Raw genomic sequence first — 18,709 nt, forward strand, 5'->3', positions numbered from 1 at the left:
TGATATTTGAAAAATGTTTATTATTAAATGCATTGAGAATGAGCATGTGATGACATTTATTAGTTTGTGCACTTTTAACATTACATATAATAAAACTTGTTACTGTAGCCTTGTGTTAAAATTCAACACTTTATTTTACACATCTATTTACATAGCAGTATAAGAACCAGAAAGGCAGACCAGCCGCAATCAAAATGTACCATACAATAACCAAACTCATTGCCAAAACTCTGAAAGGTGCATGTTACCAAATGACATGGACAGCTATTTCTGGGTATTCCCTGTCCCTCCATTCTCCTTGGCCTTTCTGGTGCATTTTACATGTGAGGGCTGCAACTGGACTGGAGTGGATGAATGCACAGGGTATAATGTCTGTCCCATGTGCTACTGTTCATTGTCTGTGAGATGCTCCAGGCAACCACTGAACTGTTCCAGGGCTGCATAGTCTGCAGCACACGATACCATGGAGAAGATTCATGATGTGTGGCTGGTGCAGGAGTTATAAGTGGCAGGGGAGCCTGCAGTCTGGTAGCCATAAGCGCAAGTAATTGCTTGAACAACTCCTCCTGCTACTCCTGTCTTCCCCCCTCAACCTGGGATCACACTCCATGAATCTCTCAACTAATCTCTCCTCGCATGTGCAGCATCATTCTTTCCACCCTTCTTGCATCCTTATTCTTCTGATACTCAGTCTGGTCCTTCTGGAAAACTATCTGTTGATTTATTTTATCTAGCATTTCATCAACTCATCTCAGACTCTCTTTCTCCTTGCCTGCAGAAGATGGGTTCACTTCCCAGGCTCTTGTGTTTGTCCTGCAGTGGTGGAAGGGCCTTGAAAAGAAAATGGAATGTCACATTATTGGCTGCTTTAATTCAAGGTAAAAATGATACTTTTTATCAATGGGCTTTATTTTATTCACAGAAAAAAACTAGTCAGTTCGGATGTCTTTTGGAGCAGCCCAGAAAGCCATTGCAAATCACGGTAAGATACACATACAAAACTCAGCCGAAATGATTTCTATAGCCTCTTCATTTTTTTGGTGGTATGTTGGGTGGAGGGGCCTTTATGAGGGGTCTAATCACTAGCTATGGTTTTTCAATCCTTTCAGGCAGGGCAAGCTCTGGAGACCATTGATATCTGGGAGGTCCCTGAGTGGAAGTGTGAACTTCTGTCCCAGGCCAGCGGAAGACAGCCATCTGTCTATGCTAAGGAGATACTTAGGCATCTAGTGACTGACCAGCACATTGTGGAATGGAGGGGGCTCATGAGTAGGGTGACCAGATGTCCTAATTTTATAGGGACAGTCCCAATATTTGGGCCTTTTTCTTATATAGGCACCTATTACCCCCACCCCCCGTCCCGATTTTTCACACTTGCTATCTGGTTACTCTACTCATGAGTTACAGAGATGGCCCTAATAAGTATGCCTTGCTCCAGAACAAAACCAGCCACCTGGAGCTCCACCTTTGTGAGAAGTTTGCTTTCATCACCAGCCATCAATTCATGAAAATTTGTGGTAAAATCAACAAGATGCTGAATTAGCATGGAGACCCAGTATAGCCTCCTTACAAGCACCATGCATCCATGCACATGTCTGACTGAATGCCAGCCATGGGGACTCCTCTAACACAGACAGACAGCCACCTTCTGCTGTAATTTGGGCTCATATATTTAAGCCAGCTATAACAGCCAGGCTTTCTGGGACTCAGTTTACAGGCAGTCTGGGACAGTGCGGCTGTGACCGATTTATAAGGTGCACTGTATTAGACCAGAGAGGTATGTGAGGCTGTTAATTGTGGAGCTCCCAACCCATACTTATAACTATCATTGAGCAATTAGTAAAAATTTCATGATAACTGCTTGTTTAACATTTTTCCTCATTTTGTGGTGTGCATTTTGAATTCCATGCGGTGTTGGTGGAAAGAGGGGCAAACACTACAGAAATGATGTGGGTTCCACCTTAAATGGAAGCACACCAAAATCTTGGCTTGCATTAATAACTTAATAGGGCCATAAGACAGAAATCCCTCCCATCCATACATTAGTAACAACAAACATAGGGCAGAAACCTACCAGGCTCTGCACTTGCTCTGATGCCAGTTCTGCAGCAGGTTGCTACTCAGGGCCGTCCCCAACAGCTTCTCCAAGTACAGACCCAGGATGTGCTGCAGCTGCTCCAGCAGTATGAACTCTTTGGTTACCAGCCTCAACACAAGGGTAACTTCTTGCCCTTCACCGAACGACTGGCTTTCCTCTAGTGATGACTGTGACTGGGGGGGGGGTGGTAATGAAGGTGCCATCCCTGCTCAGCAGATTGTCTTGCACCACAGTGGCCTCAGTGTAAAAGAGGCAGAAAGACCGTGAGTTCCCAGAGGTGCTGTTAGAATCTTTGACCTTGAGGTAGTCTGTCTTCAGCTGCTTGATTTGCTTTCTGCATTGTTTAGCTGTGTGATTGAGACCCAACGCTGTCAGCTGCTTGGATGTAGCTTTCCAGACATCTCCTGTGTTCTTGCTGAAACTGAATGTCTTGCTTGCCTTGGATCAGAATCCATCTGTGTTCCTCTGGACAGCTAGAAGCACCCAATGCAGGACTTCTTCTTAGTGCTGGTCATAGTTAATTTATATGAGGGTTAACTGTATTTCCAGCTAAGCATTCCACATGGAAGTGAAGGGTTAAATGCTGAGCAGTTGCATTTGAACCAGGAGTTTGCTTTGAGCTCCTTGGAAGTGAGTGAGAAGTTTTGGGATGGAAGAGTTGGGAAACACAGCCCTTGAAGATTGTGGGCTAGAGTTGGAGGACTCTCCAGACCTGAGTCTGGTGACCTGGCTTGAATTGTGTCCAAACTGCAAAATGCCTGGGCTTTGACCCACGTCACAGTGGGCTCTGACCCACCACTCTTGCAGAGACCATGGGCCTGAGTCCAGAGGGATTCCTGGCCCAAATCAGACTGATTTCTGTGTGGATGGAAGTGCTGCTTGGGCTTAAACCTGAGTCAGGGTTAGTGTACTGTACAGACATACTCTTAGAGTGTTAAGCCATTCCAATCAGATGCTCAGCCATAAATTGCCAAGAATTAGAATAGTGGTCTCCAGCAAATTCAGACTGAGATATTATATATTTTTCTGAAGTACTGTTTTGTGGCTCTGCAGTTCCATTACTCAGGTGGTGACATAAATAGAATTGTTACCCTCCAAGAATCAAGAGGGGTAAAATTCTGCAGGCAGAAGCAGTACACGGGGGTTTTAAGCTGTCTAGAGTTAACTGGTGGAGAATTCCCTATTTGCAAGAGAACTCTCTGCCAGTGTATGCAGCAGGAGGATATGTGTAAGGAATTCTGAGGACAGGTCATCACTGAGACCGGTAGGAAAAGAGGCATAGTGAAACTCCTCTATGCCCTATCCTGCACTGTGGAGTAAGTGCTGTAAGTTAGGGCTACAGCCCAAACTTGTGTGATGTCCAGGCAGCCCTGAATCAGGGAGCTGCAACGGGCTCTCTGGGGGTCCCTTCTCACCACTCTGTCACATCAAGGCCTATATCTTTGAAGGGGGAATCCTTCCAATACTTATGTTCATTCCACATGTACAAAAAATCCAAGAAATACAAGAAAAAAGAACAGTTCAGTTGTAAAAAGATGAGATGCCTAAACAGTACAAAGAACTCTGTCAGAAAAGGGTCAGCTGTTTAAATGACGGAGTTAAACAAGACACAATTAGGGTTAACTTGTCCCTGATTCCAGTTTCACACTTGGAGGATAGCTCTAATGGAGTCTTGACAGTTTAAACACCTAACCCTTTTCTAATATGATGCTGTACTGTGACTTCTCACCTCATAAACTTTCTCAGAGGGTGGTGCTGGGGTACTGTGCTCCTCAAGTTCAGGGGGTTTTGCTATCTCATCTTTAGACTTCTCCTTGGAAGATTTCGTCTTGGACCCTTTGCTGTCATCAGGCACTGCTATCTCCTTGCTCTGTCCTTTATTTTTACCACCTGACTTTCCTTTCATCTCTGCTTTCTTTTCTTCCCTTTGTCGTTCTTCCTCTAGTAGTCGATCGTGCTCTTCCTTCCAAGCCTATTACAAAAAGTTAGGAATTTAGGTAACTATGGTCTTGTTTTTATCAAAAGATGCTTACTGTCCTATAAAATACTCTTTTTGCAACTTTAATTCAGCCTCCTGAAATGGCTATGAATTCTGATACAGAGTAAAATTTTGAAAAACACCTAAGTAACTTCAAAGCCAATGGGATTCTTCAGAATATTTTGAATTTTTATAGCACTTCATATGTTCAAAGCACAACTCTCAAATTCAGCTGCAGTTGTGAGTGCTCATAACTTCTGCAAATTATGCATCAGGTTGCTCAAGTTGGGCACCAAGAAAATGAGTTAACTAGTTAATGTTTGTACGTCATATGACACGCATTGATGGTCATCTTGCAGATAATACATGACTTCAGGAAACTCAAAAGCATGCTGAAGAAGAAGAATGTCCGAGCGATCTTGTCTGAGATCCTTTGTGTCTCATGAGAAAAGGAAGGCAGAAGGCAGAAGAATCTGGAAGTGAAATCCTGGCTAGGTGAGTGGTGTAGGGTTTTGGTTTTGAACATTGGTCAGCCTTCTGTGGGAAGAGGGACCTGTATATTTTGGATGGCCTCCACCTCAGTAGAAGAGGGATCAATCTCCTCAGGGGCAGGCTGGCTAGAGTAGTCAGGAGAGCATTAAACTAACAACAAAAGGGATGGATAAAAAGAGGGAAGATATAAGTGTTAAGTTAGCACAAAATTGGGATGGTGGGAACAAAATTAATCAAGGAACCCAAAGAAATGTAGAGAAGAAATTCTTCAGTTGCCTATACATGAATGGTAGGGGTCAAAAATAAGAGGAATTGAAATTCCTCATTTATGAGCATAAATTTGATTAAGTTGGTATTAATGAAATCTGTTGGGATGTCTCCCATGATTGGAAAGTTAAGATCAATGGTAATAACCTATTTAAGAAGGAGCAAGTGTGCAAAAGGGAACAGGAAGTGGCACGGTGTCGAAAATGGAATCAGAGTCACTGATCACTCGGAAGAAAATGATCTTGAATGCTTATGAATCAACGTACTAACATATAAAGCACAAAATGGGGTATTAGTTGGTGTCTGCTTTGGACCACCAAATCACACTAGGGAATAGAATGGTCGGCTCCTTACGCACCTATCTATAATGTGTAGGAAAAAATGCTGCGAGATCATGGGAGATTGAATCTAAGTGACAATGTGCTAGAGGTTTCATCCTTGGAAAACATCCTTGGAATTTCTAAATAGTATAGATGACAATTTCCTAACTCAAAAAGTGTTGAATTTAACAAGGGAGAATTCTATATTAGACCTTGTCCTAACAAATAAAGAGGAACTGATCAAAGAACTAAAAATTAATAGTAACTGAGGTACTAGTTTTCATGAATTTATTACATTTATAATGTGCAAAGAGAATAAAGTCCAGACCAATAATGTATGTACTCAGTGCTTTAAAAGGGCCAGTTTCACAAAGCTGAAAACAATTATGAGCCAAAACAGCTAGGAGGAAGATTTTAATCAGAAAAAATGTGAGTGGTAATTCAGAATTGTTTAAGAACACTTTACTAGGTGCCCAAAAAGCCACAATCCCATAACTGAAGAAGATGTCTGTACTCGTTAAAAAAACCAACCTGGTTTAGAAGCGAAATGAAGGCAGCTGTAAAAAAAATTAAAAATAACATAACAAATGGAAGAAAAGAGAAGCAGATAGTAATGAATACAAATCAGAAGCTAGGAATTGTAGAAAATTGAGAAGGGAAGCAAAGGAACATAGGAAATTCATGGCATACAGAATTAAGGACTATAAAAATGAGTTTGTTAAGTACTTTAGGAACAAAAAGAATCTTAAAAATGGTATTGGTTCATCACTAGATAGAAATGATAGGCTTCGATCCCAGGCAAGATAATGGAGTGGCTGATACAAGACTTGATTAATAAAGAATTAAAGGAGAGTAATATAATTAATGCAAATTAACATAGGTTGATAGCTTGTTTTGATGAGATTACAAGTTTGGTTGATAAACGTAAAAGTGTTGATGTAATATATTTAGACTTCTGTAAGGTATTTGATTGATACTGTACCACATTTTGATTTAAAAATCCTAGAAAGATACAAAATTAACATGGCACACATCAGATGGATTAAAAACTGGCTAAATGATAGGTCTCAAAATGTAACTGTAAATGGGGAATCATCATCAAACGGGTGTGTTTCGAGTGGGGTTCTGCAAGGATTGATCCTTGGCCCTACACTATTTAACACTGCTATTAATGACCTGGAAGAAAACATAAGATCATCAGTGATAAAATCTGCAGATGACACAAAATTGGGGGAGTGGTAGATAATGAAGAGTATAGGTCACTGATACAGAGCAATATGAATTGCTTGGTAAACTGCGCGTGAACAAACAATGTACACTTTAATTGGCTAAACGTAAATGTATATAACAAAGAATGTAGGCCATATCTTGAGAAACAGTGATCTGAAAAAGATTTGGGGGTCATGATGGATAATCAGCTGAACATGAGTTCCAAATGTGATACTGTGGCAAAACGGGCTAATGCAAACCTTAGATGCGTAAACAGGAGAATCTTGAAAAAGAGTAAAGAGGTTATTTTGCCTCTGAATTTGACACTGGTGTGACCGCTGCTGGAATACTGTGTCCAGTTCTGGTGCCCACAATTCAAGAATGATGTTGATAAACTGGAGAGAATCCCTCCAGAGAAGAGCCACGAGAATAATTAAAGGATTAGAAAACATAATTTATAGTGATAAACTAAATATATTGAGCTCTTCGAGTCTAACAAAGAGAAGGTTAAGAGGTGACTCAATTACAGTCTATAGGTATTTACCTGGGGAACAAATATTTAACAATGGACTCTTCAGCCTAGCAGAGAAAGGCATAACATGGTCCAATGGCTGAAAGTTGAAGCTAGACAGATTCAGACTGGAAATAAGGCAATATTTAACAATGAGAGTAATTAACCATTGGAACAACTTACCAAGGGTTGTGGTGGATTCTCCATCACTGACTATTCTTAAATCAAGATGTTATGTTTTTCTAAAAGATCTGCTCTATGAATTATTTTGGAAAAATTCTATGGCCTGTGTTATACAGGAGGTCAGACTAGACGATTCGGGGTTGTCTTGATCCGCGCTCAGCCCTGGCCCTGGCTGCTGCTTTCTATCTGGCCAGTGGGGAGAGGGGGGCAGTGATTACAACATGTGGTGATTAGGAGCCCCAGCCTGGCTCCCCACAGCGGCCCCTGGCAGGCTCAGGGAAGCCATCACAGCATTGCCTGGCGAGGAGCTGAGATTGGGATCTGCCATTTGGAGCATTAGCAGGTGCGGCGGGGGAGGGTGAGAGGGGAGGAGGAGGATGACACCCCTGACCTTGTGGGGGAAGGGGGGAAGGAATCAAGGTTGAAGGGGCCCAGCCCAGCAGGGGGCTTTGGGAGAGACCAGGATCCACAGCTTGAAGCATGAGCAGGTGTTTGTGGGGCAGTCTATCCCATCCTCTCAGCCAGAGATGGCCCCCTTACACACGACCCAATACCCCCCGCCTGCTGGGCCAGGGTCCTCTCACCCACCCTGCTCCTCCCTGCCATCTGGGCCAGGGCCCCCTCACACAACCCAATCCACCAACTGGGGAAGGACTACTGGACTTTTGTTTTTCTTGTCTCACCTTGAGGGAGCCTTCTCTGACAAAAGTATTTTTTTCTGGAAGTTCCGGTGTGACCTCTGCTTTACTGTCCAGTCTTGATGTACTGCCTTTGAGAAATGAGAGGGGAACAATAAATATGTTGCCAAAATAAAGTAAAATAAGTCTGGCTCAGTGCAAAGGCCAGGATGGATTCCCTGTTTAAAATCCTTGTTTCTCTGGTCAGAAGGTTAGAAGGACAGATACACTGGTGTTTCACAATTATTATTTAATTGTATTACAATTCAATGGCAAAACCCTATGCTAACGCAGAGTTAAGGTTGTTTGGTGGTATGTTGTTCCATTGCAAAATGGTGAGTTCAGCAAAACTCAAATTTTTGAGGGTTGGGAATCAGTTTTCTGGGATAAATATGGAAAGATACCAACTTCTTGTTTTCTTAGGAGATGCAGCTTTTTTGCTAGTGGAGGCAGAAGGTTTATCTTCAGGAGGTCTCTCTGTCATGGCTTTAGCTAGTTTAAGTGTCTCCAGTTCCTTAGCCATTTTTTCTTCCTGATATTTGGTTTCTTCCTTTGTCACCCAGTCTTCAATTGAGTTGGCCACCAGCTCCAGATAGTTTCTGAAAAGAAACATATGACTTCTATTAACAGTGAAAATATTGTATTAAACGATATGATATTGGATCAAACAATATCTTTTTCATTCTACCTTTCACTGGAGACAGTCTTGGTTTTTTAGCTGCTATCTGAACACTTTGCCATAATCTTTAAGAGTTGGTAGAGTTTACCAGGTTTTTTTTTCTGTATGGGAATTTTTATCTTTGTCTTTTTAATCTTTGCTCACTACATTTTATGTTTAACATTTGAGTTCTCTTTTCTGCAAAAGCATCATTTGCCAAAAAAAAAAAAAAATCCGGCTAGCCATAAATCACCATTGATTAATTCAACTTAACAAGGGTCAGTAAGAAAGTCAAAATCTTGATTCTCCCCTCTTACTGGTTTACAACCACTGTAATTCCATTGACTTCACTAGAGTTACTCCTGATTTATACTGCCCCTTAGCATTTATGTTCACTTAACCACCCTCTGCATATCTGAAGCACCAAATTCTAATCAAACTTACACAGATACATAAAAGACGGAACTAAATTGCTGTAAGATAAATGGAAAATTTACACAGCACAGTCTTGGTGACTTGTGGGGTCATGTAAGGCAGGTTTGAAATAAGATCACTCATTATACAAAACCTCTCAAGGAAGGTGTCCAATCTTGCCCCTATACATTCTATCAATTTAGTAAGGGTGAGAGTAGATTTGTCTCAACTGAGCTTGAAGCCAAGTCAGGAAAACAGCTGGAGAACCATGTGAACAACTCTGGTGACCTATTGTGATGCATGCCCCCAAATCAATCAGTCATCATCATATGTGGACAAGTGAAGGCCTTGTCTCTTCAGATGAACTGCTACCACTGAGAGTCATTTGGTAAACACCTTTGGAGCGTTTGAGAGACCAAACGGTAGGACTTTGAATTGATACTGAAGGCCATTGACCATGAAATGTAGATATTTCCTGTGGGTGGGATAGATTGACACGTGCAAGCATCCTGCAAATCAAATGTTGTGAACGACTTCATGGGCTCTAGAAAAAGGATTATTGACAAAGGAGTCAAATTTGAAGTGATGGATGAATTTGTTGAGATTTCTTTGAGATCTAATATAAGATGCCAACCCCCTTTCTTCTTCAGAATGAGGGAACAATGGCAATAGAACACCTTGTTGCAGAATGCTGGCGGCAGCATCTTTATTACACTCCACTGAAGAAGAGTCTGTCTCCATACAAGGCAGGCTCCCATTCAAAGAGTTCATGAAAAGGGACCGGGTAGGGTGTGTGGAGTTGGCCTAGATTGCAATTATAGTGAATATTGTTACTGGATATTCTAAGGTTTCAGAGTAGCAGCCGTGTTAGTCTGTATCCGCAAAAAGAAAAGGAGGACTTGTGGTACCTTAGAGACTAACCAATTTATTTGAGCATAAGCTTTCGATGCATCCAATGCATCCGATGAAGGGAGCTGTAGCTCACGAAAGCTTATGCTCAAATAAATTGGTTAGTCTCTAAGGTGCCACAAGTACCTTTTTGTGGATATTCTAAAACACACTGGTTGGTAGTAATTGCAATCCATGAATCTGCAGAAAAAGGAAGAAGGTTGTCAAATGGAGGGGAGAAAGGGTACAGATCTTCACAAACTGGTCCAAGACTCTCGACTGCAGCATCAAACCTGCAACCTTTGCCCGATGATGAGTATGCAGTAACAGTAAATGAAGGAGGGCCATTTTTCCTTTGGAAATATGGTCCTTTCTTGTAAAATTCAGGAGCCTTTTGTTCGCATGAATACAAGGATGATGGAGGCCCTTCACTCAAGAAGGACTGAGGTCTACTTTGTTTCTTTTATGGAACAGGGTATGTAGGCCCAGAAACTGAAGTGTTGCCCTGGAGTCTTTTAAAAGAATAAAGCATCTCATAAATCTTTGAATTTAAAAAACACAGCCCTCAAAAGGAAGGCCCTCAGTTGTGGCCTGGTCTTCTTCTGGAAAGTCTGATGACTGTAGTCATGATGTTCTGTGCACAGTGACTGCAGTAGCCATTGATCCTGACAGTCTCAGAAACATCCAAAAAGGCCTGTTATACAATTTTCACCACCAACTGGCCCTCCAAAGCCTGCTGCTTAGATTTTTCATGATCCACCACTACAAAAAAGACCCAGCGATATGTTTGGTAAAAAAATGGTAAAAAAAAGTACTCATACCCTGTAGGAGAAAATTGTTATCTCCAATCTGCTCTTGTTGATGTAACAGAAATGGATGCAGGGGTTTACCACAAATCCTTGACTGGTTCAGGGATACCCTAATTTATAGGAATGGTCAAGTGACCATGAGAGACCAGATGCAGAATATCAAAGAACTTGTCTGACCTTTCCTGGATGAGTTCTACAGATATCTCCAGAGTAACCACCATTCTTTTAAGAAGGTCCTAAAATCCTTGGAGTCATCAACTGTGGAAGAAGCAGATGGTGCCACAGCTTTATCAGGTTATGAAGAATGTGATACAGCATGGCCAGAAGGCAGCAGAAGAGTGATAGAGGAGAGATATGTAAGTCCCAGGATGCGGAGAAGCCTTATTCCCTTTAGAGGGAAGAAAGGTTTCTATAGATTAATTAAAAGCACCTGAAGCCAATTAGAGCACCTGAAGCTAGTCACCTGATAAAAACCACCTGCTTCAGTCAGCCAGGGGAAGGAGTTGGAGCAGAGTGGTTTGGAGTTGGAGCAGAGAGCAGTTTGAAGGAGTTGGAGCAGAGTGCAGTTTGGAGGAATTGAAGTAGAGGAGAGTTTGGAGAAGTGCCATGGCTGGCTAGAAGACCAAGACCCTAGGTAAAGAGACACCCGGCTTGTGTAGAGAGGGAGGGCAGGAAGCCCCACAAGCTGAAGAGCAGGAGAGGGAAGTAGCCCAAGGGAAGGAAGCACTAGTTCAAGTGGTTTACTGGGGCCTGGAGTAGAGGGCGGGCCCGGGTCCCTCCCTCTCCACTATCCTTCTCTGGATTACTAGTGGGACAGTAAATACTCTAGTTCAGGGGCAGGAAACTGTGCCCTGAACCCCCCCCTCACCCAAGAAGAGGAAGCATGGGACCCATCATAATCGTACCGGCAATTTGCCACAGGAAGAAATAGTCAAAGGGATAGGTTGCCCCCCATACTCCTTCACAAGATCTCCCTCCTCAGTATGAGGTTCTTGCTCAAATTCCTGATGGAGCACTCTGTTTGAGGACTGCACTATCTTAGATGATGCCTTAGAAGGAGGTGACCTATTTCTAGATTTGGATCTAGATGAATAAGGAGCAGAAAAATGAGGCTGAGGATTAAACATAGACCAATAAAGCAAAGATTGCATCCCACAAGGAAAAGGCACATGATGCCACAGTGGTGGAAACCAAGGTGCTTGTGATCTCTCAAAATCATGTGACCTGTGATGAAGAGGACTCCTTCCAAGGTCTCTTATAAGAGTCACTCCATGAGAGTGGGAGAAAATCTAAGAGAAGGGCTTCAACTGTCATGAGAAGGTGAAACTGCAGATGAGAAGAACTCTTCTAGAGGTGGTGTAGATCTCTGAGGGATTGCAACAGTCTCTGAGATATCAATACCGGTACTGTAGAGGATGATTGCAGAGAGATTTTAATTACTGACACCTTTGGTTCTGGTACTGGAAGGGACTTGGATACCACAGACAGTAGAGAAATGTCCAAGAGAGGATATTCTGGTTCTGGAGTGACCATTACATCTGCAGGTGTTGAAAAGGTAGCCTGAGCTGAAGTAGGAAGCGGTTCTAAGGAAGACAGTATCATGCGGATGTCTCAGTAGATGTAATATTCCTATCAGGACACTTTACTGGAGATTCTGTGACAGATGGTACCAGTATCCTCAGTATTGAGGTAGAGGCATCAGTCAGAGAGGATTGAAAATATGTTATTGAAGCAGAAGAACATAATTCCACAATCCCTGAAGACTTATACACCAATCAGATTTTGCAGGCTTGGAGAAATCAGAAGAGTGGAGTATTAGATCTCTTATTCAGTGGTACATGGGACAGTGACTGGTGCCAAGTGCCAGCCAAAGATCTCTGCTCCTTTCTGCCACGGGCAGCAGGATCCACTGATTGATCTGAAGAGAAGGTTCAGTGTGTTTCTGAGAAGCACGAGGTCTCTTAGAACCTGTTGACCTCTTAGCGCCTGGAAGAGTATCTCTGGTAGCTGAAGCACTGACAGAAACTGGTTTTGAAGCAGCAGCAGCAGACTGCCTTCAAAGAGGGAACTCAGAGTCAGAGACATACTTCACTGGTCTTTCCATTAAAAATAATTTCTGATGGGCATCATGAGCTTTTTGTATGCACTTAGAGAAAGATTTGCAAAATGAATGTTTGCTGTGGATCTATGATTCCACTTGACAAAAAAGGCATGTATTAGTCTATTGTTTGCAGGCATAGATGCCTCACAGGCAGAACAGATTTTAAAGCCTGGCGACAACATCTCATCCATCAGATCTATGTTTCGGTACCAAGTGGAAACTCAAAACAAATAAAAAGTCTCTCTCTCTTTTTCGTCAATGGGCTTGTATGAAACTTAGTTATGAAGAATTACAAAAAAAAAAAAAGATCAAACTCACTACTAACCTCTAAACCTAATGTAACAGGCTATGGGGAAGGACATAGACACTGTACCTCTCCAACACGCTGCCATGGGTGGTAGGAAAGAACTGAGTAGCAGTAGGGGCTTCTCCATCCTTTATGCCTCAAGAGAGGGAGCCTGATGGTGTGCAGGATGCATATGCAGCCTTAACAGATAGTACTGGCTAAAAGATTCTGAGTTCATGCACGTGGGGTGCACACACCTACAACAGGATCTGTGCGGAGAAAAGTTTGAAGAACACTCATTCCATTGGACGATCTGTTCCTGATTAACCCAAAGCAAGTTTTGCTTGGTATAGTGATATAATGTGAACAAATATTTTGTAGTTATAAAAAAAAATTAACTGCTAGAATTAAAAATTATGACATTTCAGCTATTTCAAAAGATGCTCCAAGGATAGTGAGACATCATATGAAAACAGAGACTCTTCTTGAAAAACCAGGACAAATGGACATATTTTATTTTATTTCAATAGCTGCTGCTGCTCCTTTTGCTTGTTTCCTTAAAGAAATACATGTTGGGCTGGGACAGAAAATTCACACTTTTTCTGTATAGGCAGGAGTACCTCCTGTTGCACTTATAGTATGATTATCCTTACAAGACTCCACAAATCCTTGCAAACCGTGCCAGAGAATCTCAAATTTTTCACTGACTACTCTTTTGTTTCGATTCCTGAACCACAGCACCAAAATCAGGTGTTGTGGAAACTAATCAGGGACAAAAAATAGACCCTTTGTTTGTATTCTCTATGACTTGCTGTTCCAAGAAGAAATTGTTTAAGGTATTGTGAAATTGCTTCTGTAAATCTTGTCCTGTTGTGACATTTGACCAGTTCATATATGGGTAGTTGAAGGAACTGATTTGTTTAATTAACTTAGTTGGCTCTTTGAGTTCCCTCCAAATAGTGCCCCCAATATCTTTTTTCCTGATATGGAGGCCAGTGTATAACCCTATTAACATATTTGTATTCTTATGACTTGTGATTTGTAAGCATACAAATTCTATGGAGTGGCTCTAGTCACTCAGAATTTTTTTACCTCAGTAGAGTCTGTGGTATATTTTAGATATAGTGCTACTACTATGCCCCCAATCCCTTCCCCCTAATGACTTAGTAATTTCTTCTTGAACAGTTTATTGCCAGGTATTACAGTTAGCCCATTGATTTTTCTGATGCCACCATATTTCATAAGTGCTTGTTATGTCAAGGCCCTTTTCCATTGCCAGGCTTTCAGTTAAAATGCCTGTTTGAAGATAACATCTCAAAAAATGTATTACCTGAATCCAACATCAGAGTGCATTGCAATATCCCAGGATTCCTTGCACTGACGGTGTTGGTTCATTGGATTGTGAAGGACTATAAGCAGAGAGTTATCTTGGGTGTGGTAATAGGAATCAATACACCTGTATTGTTGGGTTGCATTGTGTAAAACCTGAAAATGAAAAGAAATTAATACTTAAGACACATCCTCCATACAGACAAATGGTACCCCCAACTCCTACAAGAGGGCTTGATTGTGCCTTGTAGGGATGGCACATAATAAGGGATGGCACAGAGCCTCACTACACCAGAAGCACCAAAAGGCATTCTGCCTCCAGCAGACAGAAAGTCTCTCTAGGGTCCCCAGGCATGTAGAAGCTGTATTCCCATAACCACATGCATTTAAGAAGTGCCACTAGCTATACCCATGCAGTCAGCCAACTCCACTAGCAATTTCATAGGAACTATAACTTGATCTTCTCCTACCCCCCACCCCCATCTCTTTGGGATGCAACCTGAATGCAATATTTCAGGTTTGGCTGGAGCTGTACAGAAAAGAAGTATCATCCCCTTGCCTACATATATGCAGAAAGAAAATAAATTTACTTCTTTTATGGCTATATCACATTACAAGTTCATATTGTATCCGATTCACTGTGCTATCACTGCTAGTGTTCTCCAGATTTACTGCTTTCCAGTAAATTTTTCTAGCCCATTCTGTGTTGTGCATCTTTTTTTAATGCATGTACTGGCTCTATGATGAATCTCATTTTATCTCATTTTATCTGCTATCATTTTTGCAGAATGCTAGAGCTGAAATGGAATTGAAATTCATTTATATATCATAAATTATTGGGTTGAATCTATTTTATGAATAAATTCTAGTTAATTGAATATTCAGTTTACAAAAGAAAACTAATTAACAGCAATATGCAAAAGGATATGTAAAGGTGTGGCAGAGAGTATATTGCTTTCCATATAGAAAATGAAATGGTATGTGACAATTTTAATGAAGAAATTTATTTTCTAGAGCTGACGAGAAAAAGGAACAGTTTCTACAAGTTTTTGTTTCCATTTTGGGTTGAAATTTTGTTTTCATGGACATTTTATAACCATCTCTGTTAATTACTACCAGTGGTATAGATATTAAGGTCCATTGCATTAGTAGGAATTTCCCATGTACCGTAATTTAGGACCAGATTCTACCTGGCCCTTACATGTGTGGTCAGTGTGGTGGGAAGAGTACAAAAAGCTAAGCAGAACTACAGCCCCTGTAAGTCAACAGAGCACAGGGTCTGCTCCATCTCTACGCCCCCTGAGGTTCATGGCAGAACACCTCCTCATACTCTCTGGGTTAGTACAACTCTAGGATATTCCTAACAGGCACAATCCTAGAGTAAGTGAGGAAAGAACAGACCACAATGCATTTGCAGTACTGCACTCTGATTCATCTTTTACAATTCTTGTTTTTTCTTTCCTTTAAGATAAATATCAGTCATTATCCTATTTCTATTATGAGTCTCTCATATCCATGAGCGTAATGCACCTGGAGAACTTGAAGGACAGGACCCTTTGTTCTACTGACAGTCATGAAGACTAAAGTCTTCCATTTATTCATAAAATGGATGCAGGGAAGCGTTCCTAAACCTTGTAGCCAATGTTATTGTTGCAGCCAATGTCACAGAAAAGCCAGTCCTAGGGATAAGAAGCAAGTCCCTTCTATCACATGTTCAGTCTGGACTCCAAGGCTAAAAAGGACAATTGCAATGCTGTTTTTTGAGTCATGAGCAAAATTACGAAATAGATTAAAATGACAAACTCATTTAGTAAAATCACCAAAAAGCAGTTGAAGAATAATGGCTTTTGGTAACCCTTTATCAGAGCCAAATCTGAATCAGTGACCTATCAGTAAAATGCTCTGTATCCTGTTATTAGCCCTCTGTGCACCAGCCCCCAGAGCTATTGTGCCTATGAGAATCCCAGCTCATAAATACCTGAAGAAGAAGACGTGGCTCATAGTGTTCAGCAAAACTCCAGTCTGTCAAATGCCGCTGCTGAGTCTTTTGTATTTCCACTAAATCTGTCTCTGGACCATACCTCTGTTGTTTAACCTCAAAGTACATCAAAACAACAAAAAAATCCATATTTTAGTATTCAGTTGTTTTAAACTGAATGTTATTCCATTGACTTAACTACAATGAGGAGCATGAGATAGAACAGAATACAGAACAGACAGTGCCCAGTGCAGCATCATAGTTAATTGCATAAAGCTGCACATGTATAAATCTATATGGCAATGTTTTAGTAAGAATAAAAATTGACAAAAAGATTTTGCCTTTGACTGCTTTATGATCAACATAATCTAAATATTTCTATTGTTAGGTTATACGCTTCTGAGTGCTGTAAGCAATTACAGACAGGTCTTGTGAAGTCACTTTAAGATGGCTTTACTTATCTAGGGCTAAACGGCAGACAGATGTTTGTGAAGATGCCAAGCCACACAGTCTGTTAGTGAGACTACAGTTTGGCAATCTCTCTTAAGCTCTTACTCTAAAATTAATCTCTTGCACTGAGTAAGTAGCACAGCATTGCCATAAGAAGGCCCCCTCCACACTCCTTCTTAGATAGTGCAAGAGGCTGATTTTACAGTACTTTAAAGCTATTGGACTTTATGGTATTATCCCAAAATATAATAAAATTAGGGCTGTCAATTAATCGCAGTTAACTCACATGATTAACTCAACAAAATTAATTGCGATTCATTGCACTGTTACACAATAGAATACCAATGAAATTTATTAAATGTTTTTGGATGTTTTTCTACATTTTCAAGTATATTGATTTCTATTACAACACAGAATACGAAGTGTACAGTGCTCACTTTATATTATTATTTTTATTAAAAATATTTGCACTGTAAAAATGATAAACAAAAGAAATAATATTTTTCACTTCACCTCATACAAGTACTGTAGTGCAATCTCTTTATCATGAAAGTGCAACTTACGAAAGGATTTTTTTTGTTACATAACTGCTGTCAAAAACAAAACAATGTAAAATTTTAGAGCCTACAAGTCTAGTCAGTCCTACTTCTTGTTCAGCCAATCACTAAGACAAACAAGTTTGTTTACATTTACAGGAGAGGCTGCTGCCTGCTTCTTATTTACGTCACCTGAAAGTGAGAACAGGCTTTCGCATGACACTTTTGTTGCTGGCATTGCAAGGTATTTATGTGCCAGATATGCTAAACATTCACATGCCCTTTCATGCTTCGGCCACCATTCCAGAGGATATGCTTCTATGCTGATGATGCTCGTTAAAAATAATGCATTAATTAAACTTGTGACTGAACTCCTTGGGGGAGAACTATATGTCTTTGGCTCTGTTTTACCCTCATTCTGCCCTATATTTCATGTTATAGTAGTCTCAGATGATGACCCAGCACGTTTGTTTTAAGAACACTTTCACAGCAGATTTGACAAAATGCAAAGAAGATACCAATGTGAGATTTCTAAAAATAGCTACAGCACTCGACCCAAGGTTTAAGAATCAGAAGTGCCTTCCAAAATCTTAGAGGGATGAGGTGTGGAGCATGCTTTTGTTTATTACAGTGAAAATATTTGTAATCGAAAGTAAATATAAAGTGAGCGCTATACACTTTTGATTCTGTGTTGTAAATGTAATCAATATATTTGAAAATGTAGAAAACACCCAAAAATATTTAAATAAATGGTATTCCATTACTGTTTAACAATGCGATTAATCGCGATTAATTTTTTTAATCGCTTGATAGCCCTAAATAAAATTAACACCCACATGGAGATTCACCAAGAATCCCCAGCAAGAGGAATTCACTTTGTACAGTCCTTAATACTCCTTCAAGCCACCTCCATCTCATAATCCTGGAAGGACAGACTCCACCTCAGGAGCTTGGCATTGGCCCCTCTCATCTGGTGCAGCCATGGCAGGGCGAGTGGTCCAGATACATAGTGAAGTACCACCCAAATACATCCAGCTGCAGCCTTTTAAGAGCCCACTCCATAGTTTATTCCATTCACTACACTAATCACCTCTGAAGTGAAGAAACTAATTTCTTACTTTGTTTACAAGAGGCTCAGCCAGACCGTCTCCTCCACGTTTGTCATTCTTTTCTATATGCACTGGAAATTGAACACAGAAAAAACATGCTAGAGTTCTAGATATTTTCACAATTTGTTATTCTGTTATTTACTTTATTCCTTTTTGTTATTCACATGTTGTGGGCACATTCTATCTCACCCACCAGAAAGCTACATATATCCCTTCAAGCTTTGCCTTATCAGTATGGAAAGGGCCCTGCTTCGATAAATGATAAAGCACCCAATCACATTCTTGACTCTACAGAAGATCATAAGAACACAGGACTTTCCATTGATTCATCAAGTCCAGAATCACATCACCAGAAGAGATTACTACCTGATTCTTTACAGAAAGGAGGAAAATACCTATCCTCTATTTTAGCAATC

At 40.8% G+C, this 18,709-nt stretch overlaps 1 protein-coding gene across 1 annotated transcript in view; it reads right to left on the reverse strand.

Moving 5' to 3' along the window:
- SPAG17 (sperm associated antigen 17) overlaps window positions 1-18,709 on the reverse strand; it is a 292,210-nt gene that overhangs the window by 104,881 nt on the left and 168,620 nt on the right. The window contains exons 15-20 of the mRNA XM_074975143.1: window positions 18,303-18,364; window positions 16,199-16,327; window positions 14,222-14,376; window positions 8,144-8,334; window positions 7,742-7,827; window positions 3,828-4,070 (exon numbers count right to left, since the gene is read on the reverse strand). Coding sequence (XP_074831244.1) covers window positions 3,828-4,070; window positions 7,742-7,827; window positions 8,144-8,334; window positions 14,222-14,376; window positions 16,199-16,327; window positions 18,303-18,364 — 866 coding nt within the window. The remainder of the gene's footprint in view (window positions 1-3,827; window positions 4,071-7,741; window positions 7,828-8,143; window positions 8,335-14,221; window positions 14,377-16,198; window positions 16,328-18,302; window positions 18,365-18,709) is intronic.

The sequence above is a fragment of the Natator depressus genome, chromosome 1 (genome assembly GCF_965152275.1).
Source record: "Natator depressus isolate rNatDep1 chromosome 1, rNatDep2.hap1, whole genome shotgun sequence".
Classification (NCBI taxonomy): Eukaryota; Metazoa; Chordata; order Testudines; family Cheloniidae; genus Natator; species Natator depressus.